The sequence below is a fragment of the Oenanthe melanoleuca genome, chromosome 3 (genome assembly GCF_029582105.1).
Source record: "Oenanthe melanoleuca isolate GR-GAL-2019-014 chromosome 3, OMel1.0, whole genome shotgun sequence".
NCBI classification, from domain to species: domain Eukaryota; kingdom Metazoa; phylum Chordata; class Aves; order Passeriformes; family Muscicapidae; genus Oenanthe; species Oenanthe melanoleuca.
Genome location: NC_079336.1, coordinates 62,943,343 through 62,966,127, shown reverse-complemented (window position 1 = coordinate 62,966,127; position 22,785 = coordinate 62,943,343). Strand labels below are relative to the sequence as shown.

Here is a 22,785-nt window from a genome sequence, read left to right as displayed (position 1 = left end):
GGGAACTCAGGTCGCTGATGGAAGATGTGCCCTTCCTGAGCCACAGTGCAACACTGCCAGGCCACTGAACACATCAGCCCTGGTTGGAGGGAGAGGGAAGCCTGAGGGGCAGGGATGGGCAGAGAAGTCAAAATAGCAACCTTCATGCTCAGCAGATCTGAAAATCTCTGGTTCTTGTAGCCATTCTTATCTGGGCAGCTACCACCAGCATTTGCAAACCTATTGACAGCCTGGAGTCCCACCAGAGGTGTTCCTCAGGAGCACATGTGGATAAGGATATTTTTTTCCAAACTGAATAAAAAATATCCCAAGTGTGGTCATGCAAAAAGCAGGAGGTTGAGCTTTCCCTGTGCTCAGGAGTTTCACAGCTTGTGCCCATGCTTTTTTGAATAGAATCTGTCGTTGCATTTGGTTTTGCCTCCTAATAGCATGCCTATGTGTTGGACTCCCATTTGAATTTCCAGACAGACAATTGGTGATCTGTACCCTGAGACTCTACAGCACTTGTTCCAGTTCAGAAAAGAAGGGCATATTGTTCTGACTAGAAGACAGTAACAAATAGTTTGTACTGCTCCTTACACTGCCTATGTACAGTTTGCCTTTCAGGGTGCCAAATCTGCTTGCTGCACAAGCCACATAAAGCCATCATGACTGCTCCAAATGTATGATGCATTTTGTGGATTTCTTCTGATCTGCAAATCAGGGGGGTAGGTTGGATTGAATTAACATCATTGCTACATGCCCACAAATTGCATAGACTCTCAGAGACATACACAGAGCTAGAATGCTTTGCACTGCTCAGAGCACTGCAACAGCATCTCTGGTTGCAGCGGGCGGCACTGCACAAAATGCTGTGTCAGTGGATCACAAGCATCTTTCCACCGAGTCACTGCACAATCTTCCCTGGGGCAGGGAGCAGGACTGTTTCACATCTGCTGCTTATCAGATGGAAATGAGCACAAATCTGGAAGAAATGAGGTGAAGCCTTTCTGTTTTTGCAACAGCTTGCTTGTTTTGTCCTGTGTGTTTGTGTTTGCTCAGAGAGGGCAGTGTTCGCACTTCTGGCTTCTGAAGAGCTGAACTTCACTATTGTTTGCTGAAAGCAGAACTATGCAGAATCTGAACATCTTTCAGAAATTACAACAGGGAAAAGATTCACTAGTATTATTTTGAGATGCTGTTTGTTTCTATGCCAAATCCTGCTGGTTTTGTTTACATTTGCTTTCTTGTGATTTCCCTGTTTTCTGCAAATCCCACCAAATAAGTGTTTTCTGTGTTCCCTCAGCTGGGTCTGAATCTGCAGTTCACTAACAAGCACAGGTTAGCAAGAGCTGTGCACAGCAAAGGTGGCTCGGCACACAGGATAATGTCATCTCTATGCAAAACTATAAAAAGGAGAAAAATGTTGGCTAAATGGGAAAAGAAGATAAAATTAGTACAAAAAAGAGGACATATTTGCAAAGTTGTAGGCATTTAGAAATAAAAAAAGTAAAAGCTGCAAAAAAAATTATTCAATGTCCTCTTCATCACATCTGGACAATTTTTAAAGTATTGTGTGAAACAAGGGGACATAAGTAAATTTCCCATCTTTAATGGCATGCACCACATTTGTCCCATCATTAGACATGATAAACCAATGAGAAAAAGAAAGCAAGGGGTAAAACCACTCTTTGTCATGCAGCTTCTCTTACACATTCACTGCAGGGATTTTTCAAAGCTGCACATGTGCCGACGGACACTGGCTGGTGGGCGAGAACTCTGGCTGCCTCTTCCTGAAGATTGAAAAGAAAAAGACACCCAGTGAGTGGCTATATACATGTGCACACATGGTGGCTATACCACTCAATAGGTGCCTGTCCCTGACCTATGCCTGTGGGCTTTCCCATCTTTTATCCTCTTGTCACCTCAACTTCCACATAGATTTCTCCTTGGCTCCAGAACAATACTGTTTAAAATATATTTTCACAATGTTCATTCTGCTTCCTGTGCTCAGCCTTGATGCACTTTGCATACCAGATGGCAAGGGCTGCTGTGCATCTAGCTGTCAGAGGAACTTCACTCCTGGTATTCTCAACATAGGTTGAAATTATGAAAAAGGAGCATCTGCCCTTCACATCTTATTTACAAAAACATCACCAAAAGTTTTTGCTGGAGGTTTTTTAATACATACTCAGCTGTTGCTTTTTCCTTTGTCTCTGTTCCCCTAATCTGTTTTTCTAAATGTTTCTTTTACTTTTGGAGCTCTGGCTGAATAGTCACTAGCTTTCATTATATGTGATTTCACTGCTGTGCTTCTTTTTTTAAAGGAAGCATTTGGTTTATTGAGGTAGACATAAAATGAATAGTCTCCTAAGCACTCTATCTGCAATGATAATTCAATACAGAATTGCAGATTGCAGTTTGTGCTATTAATATAGGATGATTTCCACTTCATTTTTCTTTCCTTCCTTGCCCTGTCAAGCAGATGCAAATTCTCGTTAGTCTTCCCCAGTATCAATAAAAATAATATACACAAATGTGCATGCTTTGACAAAAATATCAGGTATATTTGCACATGGAATGTATCACTGAATTTCTGAAAAAAAAACCCCAAAACAAACCAAAACAAAACCCATCATTTTAGTGCAAATAAAATGCAAATTGAAATTCAGCATTTCTCCCCATCAAACAGTTATAGTGCATGTTTGCCAGACTTCCGTGTACCTCAAAATGACAGATTCAGGGATGCTGTGTGCATGTACTACACACTCAGCACATGAGCCCGACAAGCCATTCCTCTCACCACATACTACAGCACAGGAGCACAGCGTGATGTACACGGAACACATGCATAACCATTTGGGAGTGGTAGATGCCTTGAGATGACTTCTGAACTATTTTGGATAAAATACAAATGAGACATTCTGCTGAGCAATTTTGCCACTTGATTAGTTTGAAGCCTCTAGAAAAAATAAATTCTTTGCCAGGCATAATGAGATTGCTGAGATTTGAAAATTTAAAAGTGATCATGACTAGCAACTTAGCTACCATGGTCTCTCCTCCACACTGTTAAAGTTACAGGGATTATTAGGCTTCTGATTAGACAGAATATTCAGCATTTCTACAGTCTTCCAGTTTTCTTAATCAGTTGAGAGAATAAGAACTTTCTACTTCCTGTGCTTTTTGTTCAGTCACAGAGCTAATTTTACAAAACAGATAGCAACAGGCAGTTGGTTATCTGAGAGAAAAACCCAGAACTAAATGTATTTCACACACATGCAGTGCTGTACACTCAACGGAGGGTACACAGCCACAGACAGTCCTGCTTAGGACTATGGAAAATGTGGAAGACTTTTGTTTCAGAACACTGCTTGGAACTTGGATCTTTCTGAGTCAACAGGCTTTGGCAGCCATCATTCCTCAGCTGCTGCTGATTCCTGTCACTTACTGCTTACTTTGCTGCACCCCCTTTGTATTTCTTCTTATTCATACATATCTCTGTAGTGAGTTGAGGGCATTTTGTTCTCCAAGCTTTGGACATTTGTAGGTCTTGTTATGAAATCCTCCTAAGTGAAAGGAAGAAAGAAGCCTGCTTCCTCAAGCAGTTCAAAAAGTCTCAAAATATGTTCAAAATACAGCAAACTCCCCTCTTGCTGTAGCTGCAGTTGTGCTCCTCAGCCAAAATTAGACACAGACGTTACTCTAATAGAGTATGCAACCCCCAAATGCCAGGTTTGCATTCTGGAGGGTGTGGTTGTTGTTAAAATGCTGCCAAGCTCCATCAAAGCAATGGTCTGCCTTTTGATCAAGGTCAAGGGTGATCCACACATGGTGATGCACAGCATATAAACAACAGAAATCCCCTACATCTCAGGGTTTATGCTTGAGAAGAATTTGAATTTACAGTGAAACTGAGATTTATAGTATGAGAAATGTAGTGCATGTGTTGATTGTATTTCAGTGAATTATCAGATCAATGTCACCTGCATAAATAATAATAAACAATTTTGATGCACTGAATATGAAATATCCTTGTAGGTTTTCTTTTATCTTCCTAGTAGTGTATGCTAATACTGCAGAACTGTGATTCAGAATTAATGCCCAGATCTCTATGCCTTTCTTTTTTTGCTTTTATTTTTAATGATGACAATGTATCTCTTCTTTCTTTTAGCCTTGCAGGCAGTAATAGCACTTCACATACATTTTTCTGGTTATAAAACATTAGATACTCTGCCCATCTTTACAATATGAGGATTAATGAGTCATTTTGGGGGTAGTCTTCTCAAGGGTAATTCCTGCTGAGTAGTTATTTCTATCCTGAGCCCAGAGGCAGAATGGATCTCCTGTGCATTTGAACAAGGAGCTGGCATACCATCATGAAAGTGTCTGAGTTGCTTTATAAGGAACCCCTGGGTGCAATAACAGGAAGTCTGGCAGAGGAAACAGGGTGGCAGTGCAGAGGGTTCCTGAAAGAAGTGGCTTAATTGCTTTACTTTATGTTCTTTGAAGCAGAAAATGCTTCTGGCTAGTCATTCAGAACAGGGTAGGTAACAAGCCTGTTGAAATTTGCAGTGTGGAATATAAAGGATCCAAGGGAAGAGTCACTCTTACCACCATTTTTCCTCTTAAGTGTAAATTAATCATCCCACGAGGCAAACAGCTGTGTCAGGATTATAGGAAGTGTAAATTGCTATCTGCAATGTTTCATATCTGAAGAGCTGTGAAACTAGAAACATTCACCTTCTAATCTGGAATTATTCTCTCTGCTCAACGAGACTTCTTAAACACACACAAACTGAATGAATCTGTCTGGTGCTCAAGAAAACTGAGATGCAGTACACTGTGCTACTTATCATTTGAAGTCATAGTCAGAGATCCTCCTCACTAGATGTACTCCAAGCTGTAAAAAAAACCTTTCACATTCCCCATGTGAAAAAAGTACAGAATAGCACATCACCAGAATTTGTACAATCTCATTTGAAACAACATTAGGAAGAAAGTAAATTGGGGAGGATATTCAAGGGAAGTTAGGTGATGGCCCTGAATAAACTCCTCATTTTAAGAACTTATCTATCTTTATCTAGCTTTAGTACAGGAAAGGAGAAGCCTTGTACCATGTGCCCTTGACACACTGCCTCACACTCAAGAGCAGTTCTTGCTCCAACACTAAAACGGGCTGCCCTCTGGACTCCCAAGGCATATCTCAGCAACTTTCTAGCCTGAATTTCACCTTCCCAGTGCTCTAGCAGTCTGCAAGGTGACTTGAAAGGTAAACAAATCTCATGTGCAAAACCAGACTGCTAAAGTGTTCAACTAAACTCCCATCCCAAATCCTCATCCCAAAGCCTCTTCACTTTTAGAATCTTCCTAGGAAGAAGTATGTTCCTCTTCAGATGTTTGTGTCCTTGAAAGGTCAGGTTTTATGTACAGTTGTCATAGCTGGATCAAAAGATAACTACATAAAAAGAAACAAGGCCATGTCTTTTTCCTGTAGGATGGGGAGCTGAATTTTCAATGGCATTAATAGGAGGTAGGACCTGTAGAAGATTTCTAAGCCAATAGATGAAGTTGGGAAGATGGACAGATTCTTGGTACAATTTAATTTTTAAAACTCAAGTCCCAAATTCCAGTATAAGTGATGTATGGAAATAATTGCCCTGGGTTTTAAATTAATTAATATGCTAATAAATAGCACAGTGACAAGTTTTGGAGAGAGATAAAGAGCCATGGTGCAAAGAGCAGTACAAGTAAAAAGGAGTCTATAGGGTTGTGAGTGAGGCATATGGATAATTATCACCCACAGAGGACTCAGAAGCAGGAGGGATTTCATGGCACTCCCTTTCTGTCGAGGTGTGAGCATCTGCTGAAGAGGACAGAAGGGTCAATTTCCCCAAGGAGAACATAATCCCAGAAGGATGCCCAGAAAGGCCTGGCATTGAGCTGGATAGTGAAGATGGAGCAAAGGCTTTGGGCACTTCAGGTCACCTCAGGGCAGCAGGAGCCAGCTGTGTGCTGGGGAGTGCTCTGGCCCTCCCCAGTTGCTCCCTTCTGCTGCTCCACCGTCCCCTCTATGTCAGCACATGGTGCAATTATTCAATCATCTGGCAGGGAACGACAGGGACAACTAATCTGGGTCACAACTATGCCAGAAAAAGAAAGGAGAAAAAAACAACCCTCTTATTTCCCAATTTGGATATACATGCCTGTCCAGATTTTTGTCCCTGCATAGGCAATGGATGGCATGGGATAAAGGAAGGCTTTGAGTGTCAGTTCTGGCTTAGGGCAGCTTAAATCATTTGATGATCTACAGGCTATGATAGCCCAACGTAGCTGCAGGAAAATCTCTTGGCTGTCTGGGATGAGATATTCGAGATAACTGATATAACATTAAGGATTAAGAAATGTATATAGCCTTATGTTTCAGAGGATGTGGGAAAGTAAAGGAGGAAGGACACACTGACTGGGGAGCGCAGAGATGCCTGGGGCCACACTGTGCTCCAGCAGATCCTGTACTGCCCGGGCACATGAGCTCTGACTGCACACATGGGCAATCCTGCACTCCGGCTGGTGAGGCCAGGAATGGAGCTGGGCACCAGAGCCCATGGCTCAGCAGGGCTAGTGCCACCCACACTAATGCCTCAGCTGCTCCCTGGGCACCTCCTGTGGCTGTCTGCGCTCTCAGGCGTTGCTCCCTTCAGTCCTTGTCACTCTGCTCGGGTAGATAATCTCCACAGATGATGGGATTGACTTTCTTTGGTTTGGTTAGTTGCTTCCTGAGTGTGTTTGCTCTGTGGTTAGTTAACTTGTCTGGGGGGCTCTGAGATGCAAAAAAATGAGTAATGTGAAATAAGTACCAATTTCCAGACAATGCTTTCTCTGGGAATGCAAGGCTTGCAAGCCAGCCAAAACAGGCTGAATGGTACCACTTGAAGATTTGGGTTGTGCCAAGAAAATAAATGGCCAGAACATAACATTAAAAAAACAGTCCATTCAAGTAGAGGGGAAGACTAGCAAGAACTCTAGGTAAGAAAGCATTGGCTTTAATACAAGGATAAGGAAAAATTAATAATGTTGGGTAATGAGAAGGAGGATCTACTAACTAGAAAGTGGCTTTTAGATGGTTATTTTAACTGAACCTGTGATTCTCTGGGGCCGATCAGACTGAAATTGCAAACACCAGCAAACAATCTACCAGTGAGGAGTTGCTATAATCAGATCAAGGGGCACTTGTTTTGATAGAGTTTATGATCAGCTTTGACATCTCTCACTGTGATGCTGCAGCACAGCTGCGCTAAACTAACAATTTGCTGCTGAAAGGGACAACTCTCACCCCTGTTCTCCACACCATGGGCATCAGGGACAGTTTCACTGGTGCTGACATAAGTGTTTATCTGACCTTGAAATCTGGCTCGAGGAATCCAGCAGACACTAATTAATTTTATTTTCTCTTTTCCTCTTTGTAAGGTTAATTTTATAGTGTGGAAGAAAGCCACATCCTGCACATCACAAAAGAAGAACCACAGAGAGCAGAGAAGGGGAAATAGCTTAAGAAGAGATAAACTGAAGGAGTAAGTTAGAAATGGTAAATTATCTATAATGAGCTAACAAGAAACTTGGAGTTCTTAGCTGTCAAGTGGGCTTAAAAGTGACAAATTGTGTGATTACTTCCAGGCTGCACAATTGTTTGCTGTTTACACTAATAATGACTTTTAACCTATGTTTGTCAGGTGTGGGAGGCTGAATTCCAGAGCACATATATTCTCTGAAAAATTAGTTGACTTGTTATTTCAAAATTAAATAGTCTCTAACAACTTTAATGTGGAGGCAGATGTTACATTGATACACTTTCAACCCATGCTTAAAGTGGTTTCTTAGAGTCCTTTGGCACAGCAGAGAACTTGGCTTCTCATGCTGGCCATGTTTATTAGTATTAGTTTAACAGTGTATGTCTTCTGTGTGGTAGAGTCTATTCTACAGATATTCTACCTTGGCCTGAAAACCCTAAAAATGATCTGACAATGAAGAATTTGCCCATTCATAGTCCTTGAGGCACAGAGGTAAGAACATGGAGAACAGAGGGAAATGTGGTCAGTTCTCTGCTCTGGGTGTGAATAGTTTTCAGTGAGTTGGGGACAGAAGAAAAACAGAATCAGAAGACAAGTGAAAAGAAGCACCATTCCTTATTAGCTAAAAAAAAAATAATGAAGTCAAGCAGAAAGTCAAGAAAGAGATTTTTAAATTCCTTACTTTTCCCTTTACAAGCACTTAAATCCTCAAGAAAAAAAACATAAGAAAGTAAGTTGCTCCATTACACACATCTGAAGGACAGACATTTAGCAAAGACTACATTCAGATTTTGGACTGAGTAGTACACCAGAAGTTAGCCCTTGCTTTTCCATTTTATTCTTATCCACATACAGGTATTTGTAAATGAACATGTCTGAATCTGCAGATTTAATTTTTAAGAGGGTGTAGAACCATGCCCACCCATACTCCCTTAACAGGGACAGACCATCTTCTCTCTCTCAGGGGATAATTTGTGAATTATGGAGTCTGGCTAAAAATTAGATGATTTGTCAGCATGTGATCACAACATCTACAGTTTGTCTTGTGGTATTTTGTTTTGTGAGGCATCCCTGAATAAAGAGGAGGGCTCATCACAAGAAGGGATAAACTTGCTGGACAAGCCAGAATGCAAAATGCCTTTCACATCAGCGAAAGAAAAGACATGAAAGTGTTGTTCCCTTTTTGGGCTCTCATGCTTCTTATGTGTCCCTAAGCAAGGAAAAGGATTAAATAAATAAGCAGTAGTTCTGCATTTCACATTAGTAACTTGGCACTGAATTGTCAGATGTCTTAATTTGAGGGAAAAAACAAACTCTGATATTAACTGTATATAGAAGTGTATAATGCTTGTGCTGTTTTATAGTCATATATAAAGAATATAAAGTTCTTATATAAAGAATATTAGAGATCCACATGATATCCTTCAGTACCTAATTTTTTTCACCCCTAAATTAGCTCAAAGATGTATGAAATCACAAGGTGGCTCAGAGGCCTCTGCAGAACAAATGCTTGCAGAGCACTCTGCACTTTTATTCTAGCAAGTATTTGAACATCAATTATTATGTGTTTGTAAAATGTCACAGCTCTCTTTGTTTCCACTGAGGTGAGGTGAGCAACAGTGGCATGGGCTGAAACATCCCACCTTGAGAATAAAATGGAGGTAAACTGCATTCCTGAGTTAAAAAATATTAGTGACCTCTAGAAGATTTGTGTTTTCCTCCCTTATTCCATTTCCATTTTATATTTCAGAGCACCACTCATACACAACATGGGTTTGGGGATTTTTTATCCTAAGGGTGGGCTTATGAGAATTGGAATCTGATTTCTATACATAGTATAGAGAAATATCCAGGGCTTTAGGTGCTTAACTGGATGTAACCTTCAACACCTATTTATGTATCTGACACTCTTTAAAGGTGAAGTTTTCTTCCTTATTTTTTTCACAGAGACAGTTGTAACCAAAACAATGTGAGAGTGTGGTGCTAAGCAGATAAACAACATTTGCTTATCCTTACATGGGAACGCAGTTGTTAGTATCACTCAATATTGAGCTGGTGCACTTTTGAAGCATCCTAACTGGATATGAATAATGTATACAAATACCAAAATACAAGGAAATGTAATAAGTGATCCAGTCAAGCAAGAAATTAAATTACAAGCAGTGTCCTTATTCCTGTGGTTTACGCCAAGAAAGATACTAGCTTTCCCCAGGATTTCTGTAGTGCTGCCTTTTCTTCCTCTCAGTCAGAAAGCAGAGATTATGGTACATAACTATAAAGCTCGATGTGACTGTTTATCTTTTTGTCATTGTGCTTAAGTATTGAGATTCATTAAACAAAGCTGCCTGGTGCTACAGAAATGCCCCCAGGTAGGAAAACATTTTGTGATTCAGAGTCTTGAGAGCTGCAAAACAAGAGAAGGAGTGGTAAAGTGAAGTTCTCCAGCAGTCCTTTGGCAAGAAGCAGGCTGGACTCAGAGATCATGCCTTAGATATATGCCCTGTCAAAATCTCCTGGGAGAGCAAAATTGTGACCACTCCTGAAAAGACAGTGGCAAAACTGCCATAGACTGGGAACTTCTGAGAAAGGGAGGAAATTGCATAGAACCTTACACAACAGCCCTCTCACCTAAAGGGACCACGCACATAAAACGTGGCTCTGACTGGTGATAAAGAAGCAGAAGTCTGGATTAATGGAGTTTAATGTTTCCTGTAAACTTATTCAGTATAATCTGGGTTTTGTCTGAGAGGTGTTTATCCCCACTATTCTGACTGGGAGGCCACTGCAGAACCTCATAGCTTTTCCAAGTTATATCTCCAAAATGTAGTCTCAGGCACCCTCTGTTTGGCCGTGGATGCAAACCCAGAGGACTGAGATTAAACTGCCAGACCCTTTGTTTTTAGCTTGATCACAAACATCCCAGTCATAGCATGTATTTTTTCCAACTTCTTCTCATCTTGCCTTAGGAATGGCATGTGATCAGCTATGTATAAGCTGGGACTCCCTTTAGCTGGTATCATTGGAAGGAAAACTTATGGCTCTTTATGCAGCTATGTCCCTTTTTTCTCATTAGAAGGATTAAAAAAACCCCACTATCACCAGACTGATTATTTTGCACATATACACACAGATAGAATATTTGGTATATAATTTGATATATGCATATGCCATGCCTGATTTTTAAATAAATATGGGCTTTAGTAGTTATTTAAATGAGAAAGTATGTAAGTGTGGAAGTGATATCTGAGAGTCTTTTATCCCTTATTCAGTATTTTATTTTTGGTCTGTGGACCAGAACTACAATGTATGTGCATCATAATCAAATGCAAATTCAAGGCTATGGAAGACAATGTTAGATACAATTACATTGATCTAATTTAACAGACAACCCTGCAGCAGGGCTAGGAAAGATTGCTATTGGAATGTTAAGTTTCACACTCCCCCATTATTTTGTGTTTCTTCCCAGTTCTTTAAAATTGGTTCTAAAGTCTCTTTGGAACCATGTAACTGTCTTCTGGGAGTTTTAAATATTCGCTTAAATCAATAAACTGACAAGGACAGAACAGCTTGACTGAGTTTGTTGTATTTTCTTACATGAAATTCACATCACATCCACAAGAGAACTGGGTAAGAGCTGTTACATGTCACAGTGCTATGTGTCTGCAAAATCATTCATGGTTTAAGACCAGTAAACAGCCCAGCAAAGCCAGCAAACATACTGACTGCTGAGAAAGAGATGTCTGGCATTAACAACTTCAGCTATCCTTTGTGAGCATGCAAGAGGCTTTCCCAAAAAGGCACCACAGCCTCAGAAGAGCGTGCAGGACTGCACTGAATACAGAAGCTGGGTAAATGTTGGGGGTGGGGAGCTGCAATAGGAAAATGAATCAAGCCAGACTAAAGTGCCACCTGCCTTCCCTGTGACACCTGTGTCACCAGGAGTCATTCTAGAGCTGCCACATCTGCAATAACCTGTGAAGGAAGCAGATTCCTCCATGGTGTGATGCAAGAGTGAACCAAATGTCCAGTGGTTTTGGAGACCCAAGGCCGTGGTGGGGAGCTGGGAGCCTCAAAACCATGGACTAGCACAGCACCTTGTGCCCCATGGTGCCACTGCCCTACAGAATCAGCCCCAAAAACAGGCTGTGGGTGTCAGTATTTTATTGGAGATTAATGGAGAGGTCAGATATACAGAAAAAAATTGTTTAAACAACCTATTATGTCCTGTACAATTTTGCCATTTTTTTTCTGTTTCATCTCTGTATAATTTCCCACTGGAAGAAGTGCACATCCACTTTCTCCTCTTCCAAAATTCTCTTTCATAATATGCCATTTCCCTCTGGGGTAAGCTTCAGTAGGATGGCTCTGCAGGCAAAGCAGGTTTAAGGGTCTTCTTGAAAGTCCCTTGGAATGTGGTGTTTCCCAAGGTCTGTAATGGTAAAAATTAGGGTCTGTCTTATTGTGTCTGCAATACTACTGCAGGATATGAGAAGTTTACCCACTGCATCAGTTTTCTAAATTGCAAAGCAAGGTAGTCTACAATCTCCTATTAGATTCAGCAATCATCTCTATTCTGGTTTGGCACTGCTGTAGGAAGGTAAAACTACATGAGATGCTAATCTGTATAAGAAGCATTTAAAGATAATTCTTGTGTGCTGCAGGCTAGATGATGAGCTTCAGGGCCAAAGGAAATACTTCTCACATTGGGTTTGTGTCCTGAGGCACAGGATTTAATATATCTCTTTTACAAAAGAAGGTACCAGTTATTATTATTCCTGTTTGCATTTCCACAAAATCTACTTGTTTCAGGAGTTTTGATACATTTCAGGCAGACAGAGGGAAGTTTTCCTTGTGTGGCTGTGATAGGTTGAGATAGATTGGTTTGTTTTGTCTTCACCTACTTTAGCCTGCAGAGATCAGGACAAGAGGTATTGTTTTACTTACATCAAAAGTGCTTTCACCTCTTCAGTTCACATTTTTCTCCCTCTCTCCTTGACTATAGAACCCCTGCTTAAAGATAGAATATTGACTGCACAACGTAATAACATAATAGTGAGAAGATGAAGTACACTGAGCACCTATTCCTGTGCAGGGCTGTTAGGTTGGATTAAGTGATAGGCTGTAAAATATCTGCATTTGAGCAACTGCAGCAGAACATGCTGAACATTAACTCTCTTAGTCCAGAAGCTCTGTCTTGTCATGATGCATTGTGTATTTGCCTCCTTCCACCACCATGAAAACCAGTGAAACAAAATCTTCTGGACATACTTGTGCTAAGATTCCCCTCACTATGTGTCTGTGTGAGGCTTTGAAAATGAAGGAGGTGAAGAGCCCAAAACCTTTGAACTCAAAAGCCTTTGTAGACTGTGAGTGGCCAGGGGAAGTCAGTCCAGAGAAGCATAGCTTATCAGTACAGCTTGCTCAAGATGAAATGGAAGCTCAGCAAGTCAGTTTAAAAAGAAACATTAACTTAAGTATACCTGGAGATAATTTATAACTGGCAAGATGAAGCAGGCAGTTCCCTAAGCCATCCTAAGGGAACAGATGTGTTACTAGATGTTACAGAGAACCCTGATTCTCAATCAAAAAACTGTATGTAGGAAGCCAGCACAGAGGGAGAAGAGACAAACGGGAGCAGGAAGAAGTTACCAGGGGATGTTGGGTTGTCTACAAATTTTTATTGGAAAATAATAAATCAAATTTGAGAGATGCATGGACCAGGTGACTGCCTGGACACTGTTCAGACTGGATGCCTGTGACAGCAGTCCAGAGGCATGGACTGGTGAAATGTGTGAAAAAGATTAATTACATGTTTGGAAATACTTTAAATCAGCTATTCATTTCTAACGGCAGACAGCTAGATGAAAAATATTTGAATGTAAATATACTAAAATTACAAGGGGAAAGCAGGTAGCCTATGCATTCACGTGGTGTGGACTCAGTGAGTTTTGCTAGTTGGCTTCCTATTAACTCTGATTTTTCTACATAATGTAGATTGACAACTAAATCCTTAACTACTCCGATTCAAAATGGTGTCCAGACCTGGGGTCTCAACCATAAATTTAAAATAATTTATATATGAAGACAAAGGGAGCAGAAAAGCATTGCTGCCAGACCTGGAATTTATTACCCAAGGACACAAAATGAACTTTCTCCCTGTGGTGACTCCTGCAGCACTGATCCTTCTCATGCTACTGCAACCCACAACAAGCATGAGAGAAGAGGTGAGCGTTGCTGTGTGGCTCAGCTCTTTTTGTGTGCATTCTACAGAAAAGCAACACAACAGACCTGCAGGCTGCAGGCCTGACTTAAGTCTCCTGCACATTGTGTAGGGTCCATGTGAAGCAGTGGCTGGAGAAGCATTTCCTGTACCCTCATCAGAATCAGCAGCTGAAGTGTCACTTGCTATTTTTCTTCATGTAGTACAGCAGAGCATTGGTTCCTCAGGGAAGGGATTGTACAGGCACTGTAAAAGTGTCCTTCTCTTCTAGCTCATTGACCCTCATAGACCAAAATAACTTTTGTGGCCAAGAAGAAAGCTCAAGATCACAGCATGATTCATACACAAAAGTTTCCGTCTCACATCTGGAAAAAATAAAAAATAGATGCAAAAGGCTCTCCTAACAAATGCTGCTATGCCATCATCCTACAACAGCCAGGATCTTGTAATACCATCAAGCAGCAAATAAACAATAAATGTCCCCACAAAGCTTCAACACAAACAGCAGATATCACTCTCTCTTCATCTCTCCTGATGGAGCTGCTCCATTTTTTATACATATTTAAGTATTCATTTGACAAGAGGGAAAGAATGACAGTAGCTTGGTGCTGGGGATACTCACAAGGGATCCCTCCGACCCAGATTCAAGCTTTCTCATAGAATAATACAAAGTATTTCCCTAGGGTTTGCACTACAATGCTTTTTTTCTCTGTTCCAAAATAATGCTGGGCAAGAACATACAGAAAGGAGACTTGTCTGGGCAGTGCATAATGCAGTTATAGAGCACCCACCTGGGAAATGAAGGAGATGCTCTTAGCCTGAATGCTTTAACTGTTGGGGTAAGATTCCCTCATGATTTCCCAATGTCTTCCTCTCTCCATGGGAAAAAAGAATGTCCCCTTGGCCCAGAGAAAATGCTTACCAGCAAAGCCCAATTCTATGAAACATTTTGAAAGGCCAGAATTTTCTGATGGAAAACATATATATTCCACTGGAAAATCCCCAACCAGGTCTATGGAAAACAATGCTGGTTGTAATTGCTTGTAGTTTAGCTCAATCAAAGTAAGAATGAGTTCAAATCCTCAAGACTGTGTACCATCTTGAGAGTGCAACAGATCAGTAAAGGCAGTGTGCTTTATTATTTATGTGAAGACTAGTGTTACTAAGAAATTTATTTTCACTGAAACTCTGTTGGCAATGCAGCTGGGACAGACTTTTTTCAAGATGACTTTTCTGACCTCTATACCAGCACCAGAGGCAGCTGAAGGTTTTGAATTGACTAATTGATCCTGTGTTAATAGACTTCCCTGGTTAATTCTTTTGCACTACTTTAGAAAAGAGAAAGAAAGACATTCTTGGCTTGCTCTAGTCCCCAAGCTATACTAGTTAAACTAACAGCACTACATTGCATGAAAATGCTTTATGAAGGCTTATATAATTTTCATTTGCCCTTGTAAATGTAAACTAGTTTCCATTTTTAAAATTAATTTAATTTAACCCTATATTTCCACACCAATTTAATTTAGATGGATGCTACTTTTCTGTTTAGGAATTGGAATTCAATGGATTAAGCAGAGAAGAGGCAGGAAAAGAGATGAAAATTGAAAAGCAGGAAAAAAAAAGCTAGGAAGAGGGAGAAGACATAACAAGAAGATAGATTAATACATCTAGAAGAGAAATCTTTTGAGTGCTGGCCACTTACAGACAGAAAAACGTGGCCACAGAAGAGACTACTGAAGAATCTAGAAGCAGAACAACATACTTACAGTGATTAGAATTACTGAAAACATGGCAAATCAATCCCAGATTTTGACAGGGAAATAAAACAAACAAACAAACCCAACCAAATTTAAAAAAAAGCCCACCCAAAACATCAACAAACAAAACACAACAAAAAAAACACAAACAAAACCATTGAAAATCAGTCTGGAGTTCATTCCTGTGGGCATTGAGTATGTAGCAGTAGCTTTAAATCCTGTTTCAGGAAGGACAAGGTTACACATCAGAGTTATCTAGGTGCTTCAAAGGCTACAGCAAATTCTACCTTTTCCTCCTTGATTTCCAGTGACTCACTATTTTATCTGTTGTCACAATGTCCTCAGAAACTTTGCAATGGACTCAGCTAGGAGCTAAAAAATCCCTCCAAAGCCCTGAAATTACTTTTTGTTTTGCCTTGTGGCTTTCTTTCAAAGCTTCATGCTTGTCTATTAAACTTCTTTCAGTTCTTCATGCCCATGAACAGAGAGATGCCCTTTTCAATCAGCAATCCCACAGTGCCTCTGCACCTGTGCTGGTTTGGGGGAAGAACATGCAGTAACTGCACAAGAGGTTTAGGTCAGAGGTGGGAATTTGGCTGTATAAAAGACATGGATGTTCAACCTGAGGAAAAAAAGGCATATTAACTAGGTATTGAGCTTTTAGTTAGAAAAGCAACTTAAAACTCTGTAGAGTTTTTTTGTTTTATAACACTCACACAGGCTTAACAGAGAGGTTGAGAAAATCTTACTAAAATCATATAACAAACTAATTGCTAAAAAGCTCAGGTAAGCCCTGTCGAGTTTTAAAGCTGACAATGATGAGGGAGAAGCTCAGCTTTTGAACAGGATGTAATATTCTCTCATATTAAGAACTGTATTCTGAGTATATCATATTTGGATCTTTTAAATTGCTTTCTTTTTTTTTAAATAAAGGTAGAAGAAGACTAAACAGAACAGATAATTAGTTATTAAGTGTCTCATGACCTAAAATATTCAAAAGTGCTCTTTTTTTGACAGACATCAACTTAAAGAAACCAGAACTGTTAGCCAGAAACCACACTGCAGGGACACCACACTCATTTCTAACAGATGTCAGTCCCCATCTAACTACCATAGAGTCAGAGGAAGGTGAATCAGGCTCCATCTTTCTATTTGCATGGAGTTCAAGCTCTAGGGAAACAGAGAGTTTTGGCCATGTCCCTGCAAGTGGTGGCTGCTAGGGCTGCTCACCATTTCCTGCTCTCTCTCTGTCTAGCTCTGGAGTCAGCAGCCTTGATGTGGCCTCTGTGGTACACTGAGCTGTGTATTTGGGTCACTTATGTCTTCATTCCCTTCCCTTCTGACCCTCCTCTAGGAAAAAAATAAAATGTACTGAAGTAGCATAAAGACAAAATTGATCACAGCATGGGTTTTCTACAGTATTATGTCCATCACAAGGACAGAAGAAAATGGTTCTTATGCAAATTGAATCAAAACCAAACTAAGTGACTCAGAGAAACCTGCAGATCCCAAAAAAACTGGAAATCAACTGAATTTTAATTCTATTGGGAAGCTCAGAAATAGATGTTTCACTGGTGCTTTTTTAATTTTAATTGGGACGAAAATCATCTAAGCTCAACTCTAGCCCTATGGTGGTTCTTTAAAGATTAAATAACAATAAGATAACAAAGAATGCAAATTTTCAGAGAGTTTCTCACAGGAAGATGCTGTTTGAAGTAACAGTTCTCTCTCTCACTCTGTTGCATCTGGGTTGCTTTTAATGATTAGCAAGGAAAATAACGAGTTCTATAGATGTGAATGCAAGTTCATTTTCACCATCAGTTGACTTCCACAACTTTCACACCAACGCTGAGTTTGAGAACATGGAGAGATTTACACGATTGATGAGTAAGGGTATTGCTCATAATGCTGAGTATTAAATAGAGCACAGGGATAGCATGGAGAGTGCTTTTGAATCACAGTCATGAGGACTGTCACAATACACTACCTTAAAAACTAATGTTCAGTCCTCAGCTTTCACACACATTCCAGTGCCCTTAGGCAAGTACATGTGATTTACAAGCATTCAGAGTTTTTTTTCTAAAAGGCTACAGTAGCACTTCAGTTTGAACATGTTGTAGAGCAGCTGCACATTAGGCCGTGAGATCCCTGTCACAGGCACATGTGACAAGGAGAAGGAGAAGCAAGAAGCTGCAAATGGAGTTTGGTTACTCTGCCACTGCCTGACCTGCCCCAGTAGTAGAGGGAGCTGTGCACAGAGCTGCCTTCAGAGCAGGAGAGAAGATAATAAGCAATATGTCAATATCCATCTGGTGCTTAGAACTAGATGGTCATTTCCACTTCTCTGCTACATGTGAGATAAAAAACTGTTACATACCTTACTATCAGGAGACTACAGTCAACCAAGAGAGGATGGCAAAGAGAGGGACATATACAGATAGATGTGTACCTGCAGTCAATCCACTTACTTTGGATTTCCAGCCCCTGGCTTCTTTCTCCGGAATATGTTGAGGAAAGTGTTGGACTTGCAAGGTGCCTTGCCATCCCCGACATGCATACGCACCACATCTGAGGTGGTGAAGGCACTGCGGACGTTCCTCTCAGGCTTGGCTATAATGATGTACATCTTAGGAGTGAACATGCACCCCAGAGCCACCGTCACGCTCAGGCTCACTGCGAAACAGGTGGTGATGATCTTGTAGTTGCTCCCAAAATAGATGGGCACGAAGGCCAGCCAGATGATGCAAGTGGTGTACATGGTGAACGCAATGTACTTGGCCTCGTTGAAATTGGCGGGCACATTGCGAGTCTTGAAGGCATAGTAGGTGCAGCTCATGATGAGGAGTCCATTGTAGCCCACAGGAGCCACGACGCCCAGGTTGCTGGTGTTGCAGATAAGGTAAACCTCCTTAATGCTGGGGTAGGAGAGGATGGGCATGGGGGGCTCCAGGATGATCAGCGTGATCACCAGCGTCAGCTGCACGCTGATCAGAATGGAGGCGATGACCACCTGGGCCCAGGCGCTCATGAAGCGCGGCTTGCGGGTGCAGATCTTCTTCTTGCTGCCCGCCAGGATGCGCGCGATGCGGTTGGTTTTGGTCACGAGGGCGGAATAGCACATGGCGGAGGAGAGGCCCACCAGGAGGCGCTGGAGGTAGCAGGATGTCGTGGTGGGTTTAGCTATAAGGGTGAAAGGGCAGACGTAACCCAGAAAGATGCCAGCCAGGATAATATAGCAGAGCTCACGGCTGGAGGACTTGACAACAGGGGTGTCTCTGTAGAGCACAAAGATAAGGGTGACAAACATGGTGACCAGGATCCCCAGGCAGGAAAAGACCACAGCCACAATAGACTCTATATTGCTCCACTGGAGATATTTTACAGGGATGGGTTCGCAGCCTGCAGTGTACAGAAGAGAAACAGAGAGTTAGAAAGGCAGTTCCTGGAAGAACCTTTTTTGCTGGATCTCAATATAATCCAAACATTAGCATAAGTCTATGTGACAAGGATTATTAAAACCATTTTACAAAGGAGTGAACTACAAAATGGAAAAGTTTGGATGAAATATGTTCAAAAAACAGCCATCCATTTTGGGTGTCCCAAACATGTCCTCATGATGCTGCAACAGGAAATTAGATTTGGAAATACCTGGGTTTAGAGATACCTGATTACAAGCTCAGCATATCAAAGGAACAGCTGGGAGCAGAATGCAGACAAACTCACCATCATCTCTTCTTTTCAGCAGGGAAAGCATTGTTGCAAATGGGTAGGTTTTTACCTCCTCAGATTAATTTATTTAATCATTACCACAATCACTATTGTTTGATCTACTATATTTTTTGAGAATGATTTTATAAATAATATAAATTAATCAAGGTCTATGTACAGAAAAATGTTAATAAACACAAAATTTTAATGGAATTATATCATAGATTCTACATCTCCTTAGTACATTTCTGCTTTTTTCTCTTCACATTATCTTATTCTTATTTTTTCAAACCCTCTGTTCATTCTTTTCCCACTAAATAATATAATTTAATTCTCTTGGAAAAGTCAAACCCACAGCATATGCATGCCTTCAAGTAAAAACTGGAACGCCTCTCCTTTCTAACTAGTACAGACATGCAAACATAGGTATCTCTTAAGACAGTATTTAGCCTCTCTCTCCCACACTCAAGTTAAAGGAGTCTTTGGATATCTTCCTCACTGTGCTGAAGTAATACCAGCAATAAACACTACAGAGAAAATAAAATCATTTGTGTTAATAAGATGTTATGGTTGTGAAGCTGTTACAGACAACTTTCATTATGGCATTGTCTAATTTCTATGCTCCACTTAATAGCTCTGAAATGCTTTTAACATATTCCTTTATCCCAAGGGAAGTATTCATGGCCTCTCCTGCTTCTTGTTTCTGTCCTCCTCCAGTTTTCCTTGGATGCAATTCACCTTTTCTCCCTTTCCCCCACCTCTAAGTATCTTTCCTCCCAGTCTCTCACCATCCCTGTCTCAGTTTGCCTTACAGTTCAGTTATTTTCTAGCCACCTCTCCACCCAGATGTCTTCATTACAAACTGCTGGTCCAGCTTTTCTCATCCTGGACTGGCTGTTCATGAACTCTGCCTGTCTGAGTTGTTGGACATGGCTGAAAAGAACAGGGGAAAAATGGTAGTGTCAGCAAGTTTGTGTGAGAGGCATATTTTTCCTCTCATTTTGCTGCTAGATCTTAACAAGGGCCCTGATGTTGTGATGGGCAAAAGTAATGCTCAGTCTCTTCCTCCTCAGACTGGAGCTTATTTGCAGAAACCACCTATGAACTAAAAGCTTCTGAGTCCCACAGTTTTGCCTGATTTATATGCATCTTCCACATGGTGTCACAAAACTACCAACAGATATATCTACTGTAATGTATATACCTGTACTGTAATGTAAAGGCCTTCCTTCCAAATAATTGAGAAGCAAGACAAGGTATAGATCAGGGCTGAATACTTTTACTGTAGCTTCATTTTGAGAAAGAGGAGAAAAAATTATTTTTGTTGAAATTAAAAAAAAAAAAAAAAAAAAAAAAAAAAAAAAAAAAAAAAATCAGCCCAAGGCAAAATCCTGACATGGAAAATTTCTACTTGAACGTTTAATGTCTGCCAATGTCATATGAACTGAAATAAGGTCTTGTAATTCTGTATGCTTTGTCTCCAAGCTGACTTAACTATAGGTGTTGTTGTTACACATGCCTGTAACATCAAAAACAATAGAAATTATAGCAGTGATTGCCAGAGGTCTTATTTTATACAGAAAATACTATAAAATAAAGAGAAAGTTCTATAAATAAAATTATTTTGCTCAATATGGTCTGTTAAAGACAAAGATAGGAAACCTGTGCTTCTAACAGGTACTTTTGTAGTGAAATATGGAAGAAAACCTCTTTATTAGAAGTATGAACCTTTGGCCATTGGCCTCAGCAGCCCTGACAGGAAGCTGACTCCTCTATGATTTAATAAAAGACTAAGGATCAGAAGCTGCTGCTCATTGATTAATACATGTGAAGCTCTTCTCATACAAGAAGCTGGCTGGTGGTTGTTGGAAGGGTTAAGTTTCAATATGGACTTTAAGCTTAACAACATCAAGACATACTCACATTATTCCAGTTCAAACTGTATTTTCAGGGGCTTAACCCAGATCTAACATGGTAGTTAAGCCTATCGTTTGCTTTAAGCTTACACTGTGTTAGATTTTCTTAGAAATGTTTCATTAAACCAGTGTAATTCCCGTGCACCAGCAAGCCGGAGAACCACATATTGTACAAACTGCAAAAAGTTCCCTACACTGCTTATTATCAGCTAACAGTTGGTTGTCACCACCTGTGAAGGTTTCTCCAGCAAGGAGAAAGTGAGCTCTGGACCCCCACTGAGACTGAGGGAGGATACACACAAAAATGTACATGCATTTACAAAACAAAACAAAACAAAGGGGGGAAAAAAGAGGGCACTCTGTCAGCAACTAACCCAAACGTCAGAAAAATCAGAGCAAAAGCTTCACAGTTAAAATTTTCTGGTAAAAGCTGTCTGCTAGTTTTTATAAAGCTGTCTGTAGTTTTCATGAATTTTCCTGCATTTTAACTGTGAATAATTTCCAAGATAAGAAGGCTAATCAATTTTTTAAATACTATATTCATAGTACAAGGACAATAAGAGAATCTGTGATGTTTTCTGAGGTCATTAACACATCCCAGGTAAGTGATGGCCCCCAAGCCTTATGATTCTTTTCATAAGACTATAAATCTTCCTATCACATCTAGTTTTAGTGCTTATTTAAAATGATTTATATAAACTGAGCTTACTAGCTTGACATTCATCCTTCTTATATTTCTGGTACTATAAAACATTTCTCTTGGCACATGGTCAAAGGTACTGGCTTTAGAGACTATTTCTCAGGTCAAGGTTTCATCATCTGTGGTGAGAAATCCTTTGTGTCTGCTGAGTCCACTCCACTGAATTCATATTTAAAGGAAGCGATAAAAAAAAAAATGAGCACATTTAAAAATAAAATTAAAATGCCAGGAAATGATTGCTGAGCAACAGAGACTGATTTCAAATGGAGAAAATGACCACCTTGAAAAGCACGTTTTATGAAATAGGTTAGTATGTGCTTCCCATTTCTTAAAAGGATTAAGGATTTTAAAGCCTCCATCTGTGGTGGAAAATGAGTCTAAAACCATGTACTTGTATAGTATTTAAGATTTAAGGCAAAGGGAAAAACAATCTGCACTGTGAGATGTTACTGTCTGTGTCTAGATGCTATGGCGACTGTCAGGGTATGAATACAACACATAAAATCAAGCTATAAAAACATGTTTGATGGGAGTCCTGGCAAGAAAAGAGAATTCCAAATTAAATCATACCAATGGTGACTCCCACAAAGTTCAAAAGACAGAGTTTATCTAGATAAATCACCTTCTTCTAAAGATTAGGATGGCATCAGCTTCCTTTCACAGTTTTGTACTTTGTAGTATAGTTCAAGTAAATCAATTTTAGGGGTTAAAAAATAAAGTTTTTTCTTCAATGAGACCGACTGAAGAAGCAGTGCGGGAGCAGACTGCCGTTTCAATGTTCTCTAGGAAATAAGTCGATGGCTATGCTGTCATTTGGCTGACGTTGCTGTGATTTTAGAACAGCAGCAGTCCAGTCTCCTTGCTGAGAAGAAACACAAATCAGCAGGTCATCTACTGATTTCATTAAAAGTTAATAGATTGCAACATGCCCTGGAGATTT

General features: G+C 40.3%; 1 protein-coding gene across 2 annotated transcripts in view; it reads right to left on the bottom strand.

The window, feature by feature from the left end:
• GRM1 (glutamate metabotropic receptor 1) overlaps positions 1-22,785 on the bottom strand; it is a 179,675-nt gene that overhangs the window by 12,271 nt on the left and 144,619 nt on the right. For both annotated transcript variants that reach the window (XM_056488619.1, XM_056488620.1), the window contains exon 8: positions 17,990-18,920. In XM_056488619.1, the coding sequence (XP_056344594.1) occupies positions 17,990-18,920 (931 nt within the window). The remainder of the gene's footprint in view (positions 1-17,989; positions 18,921-22,785) is intronic.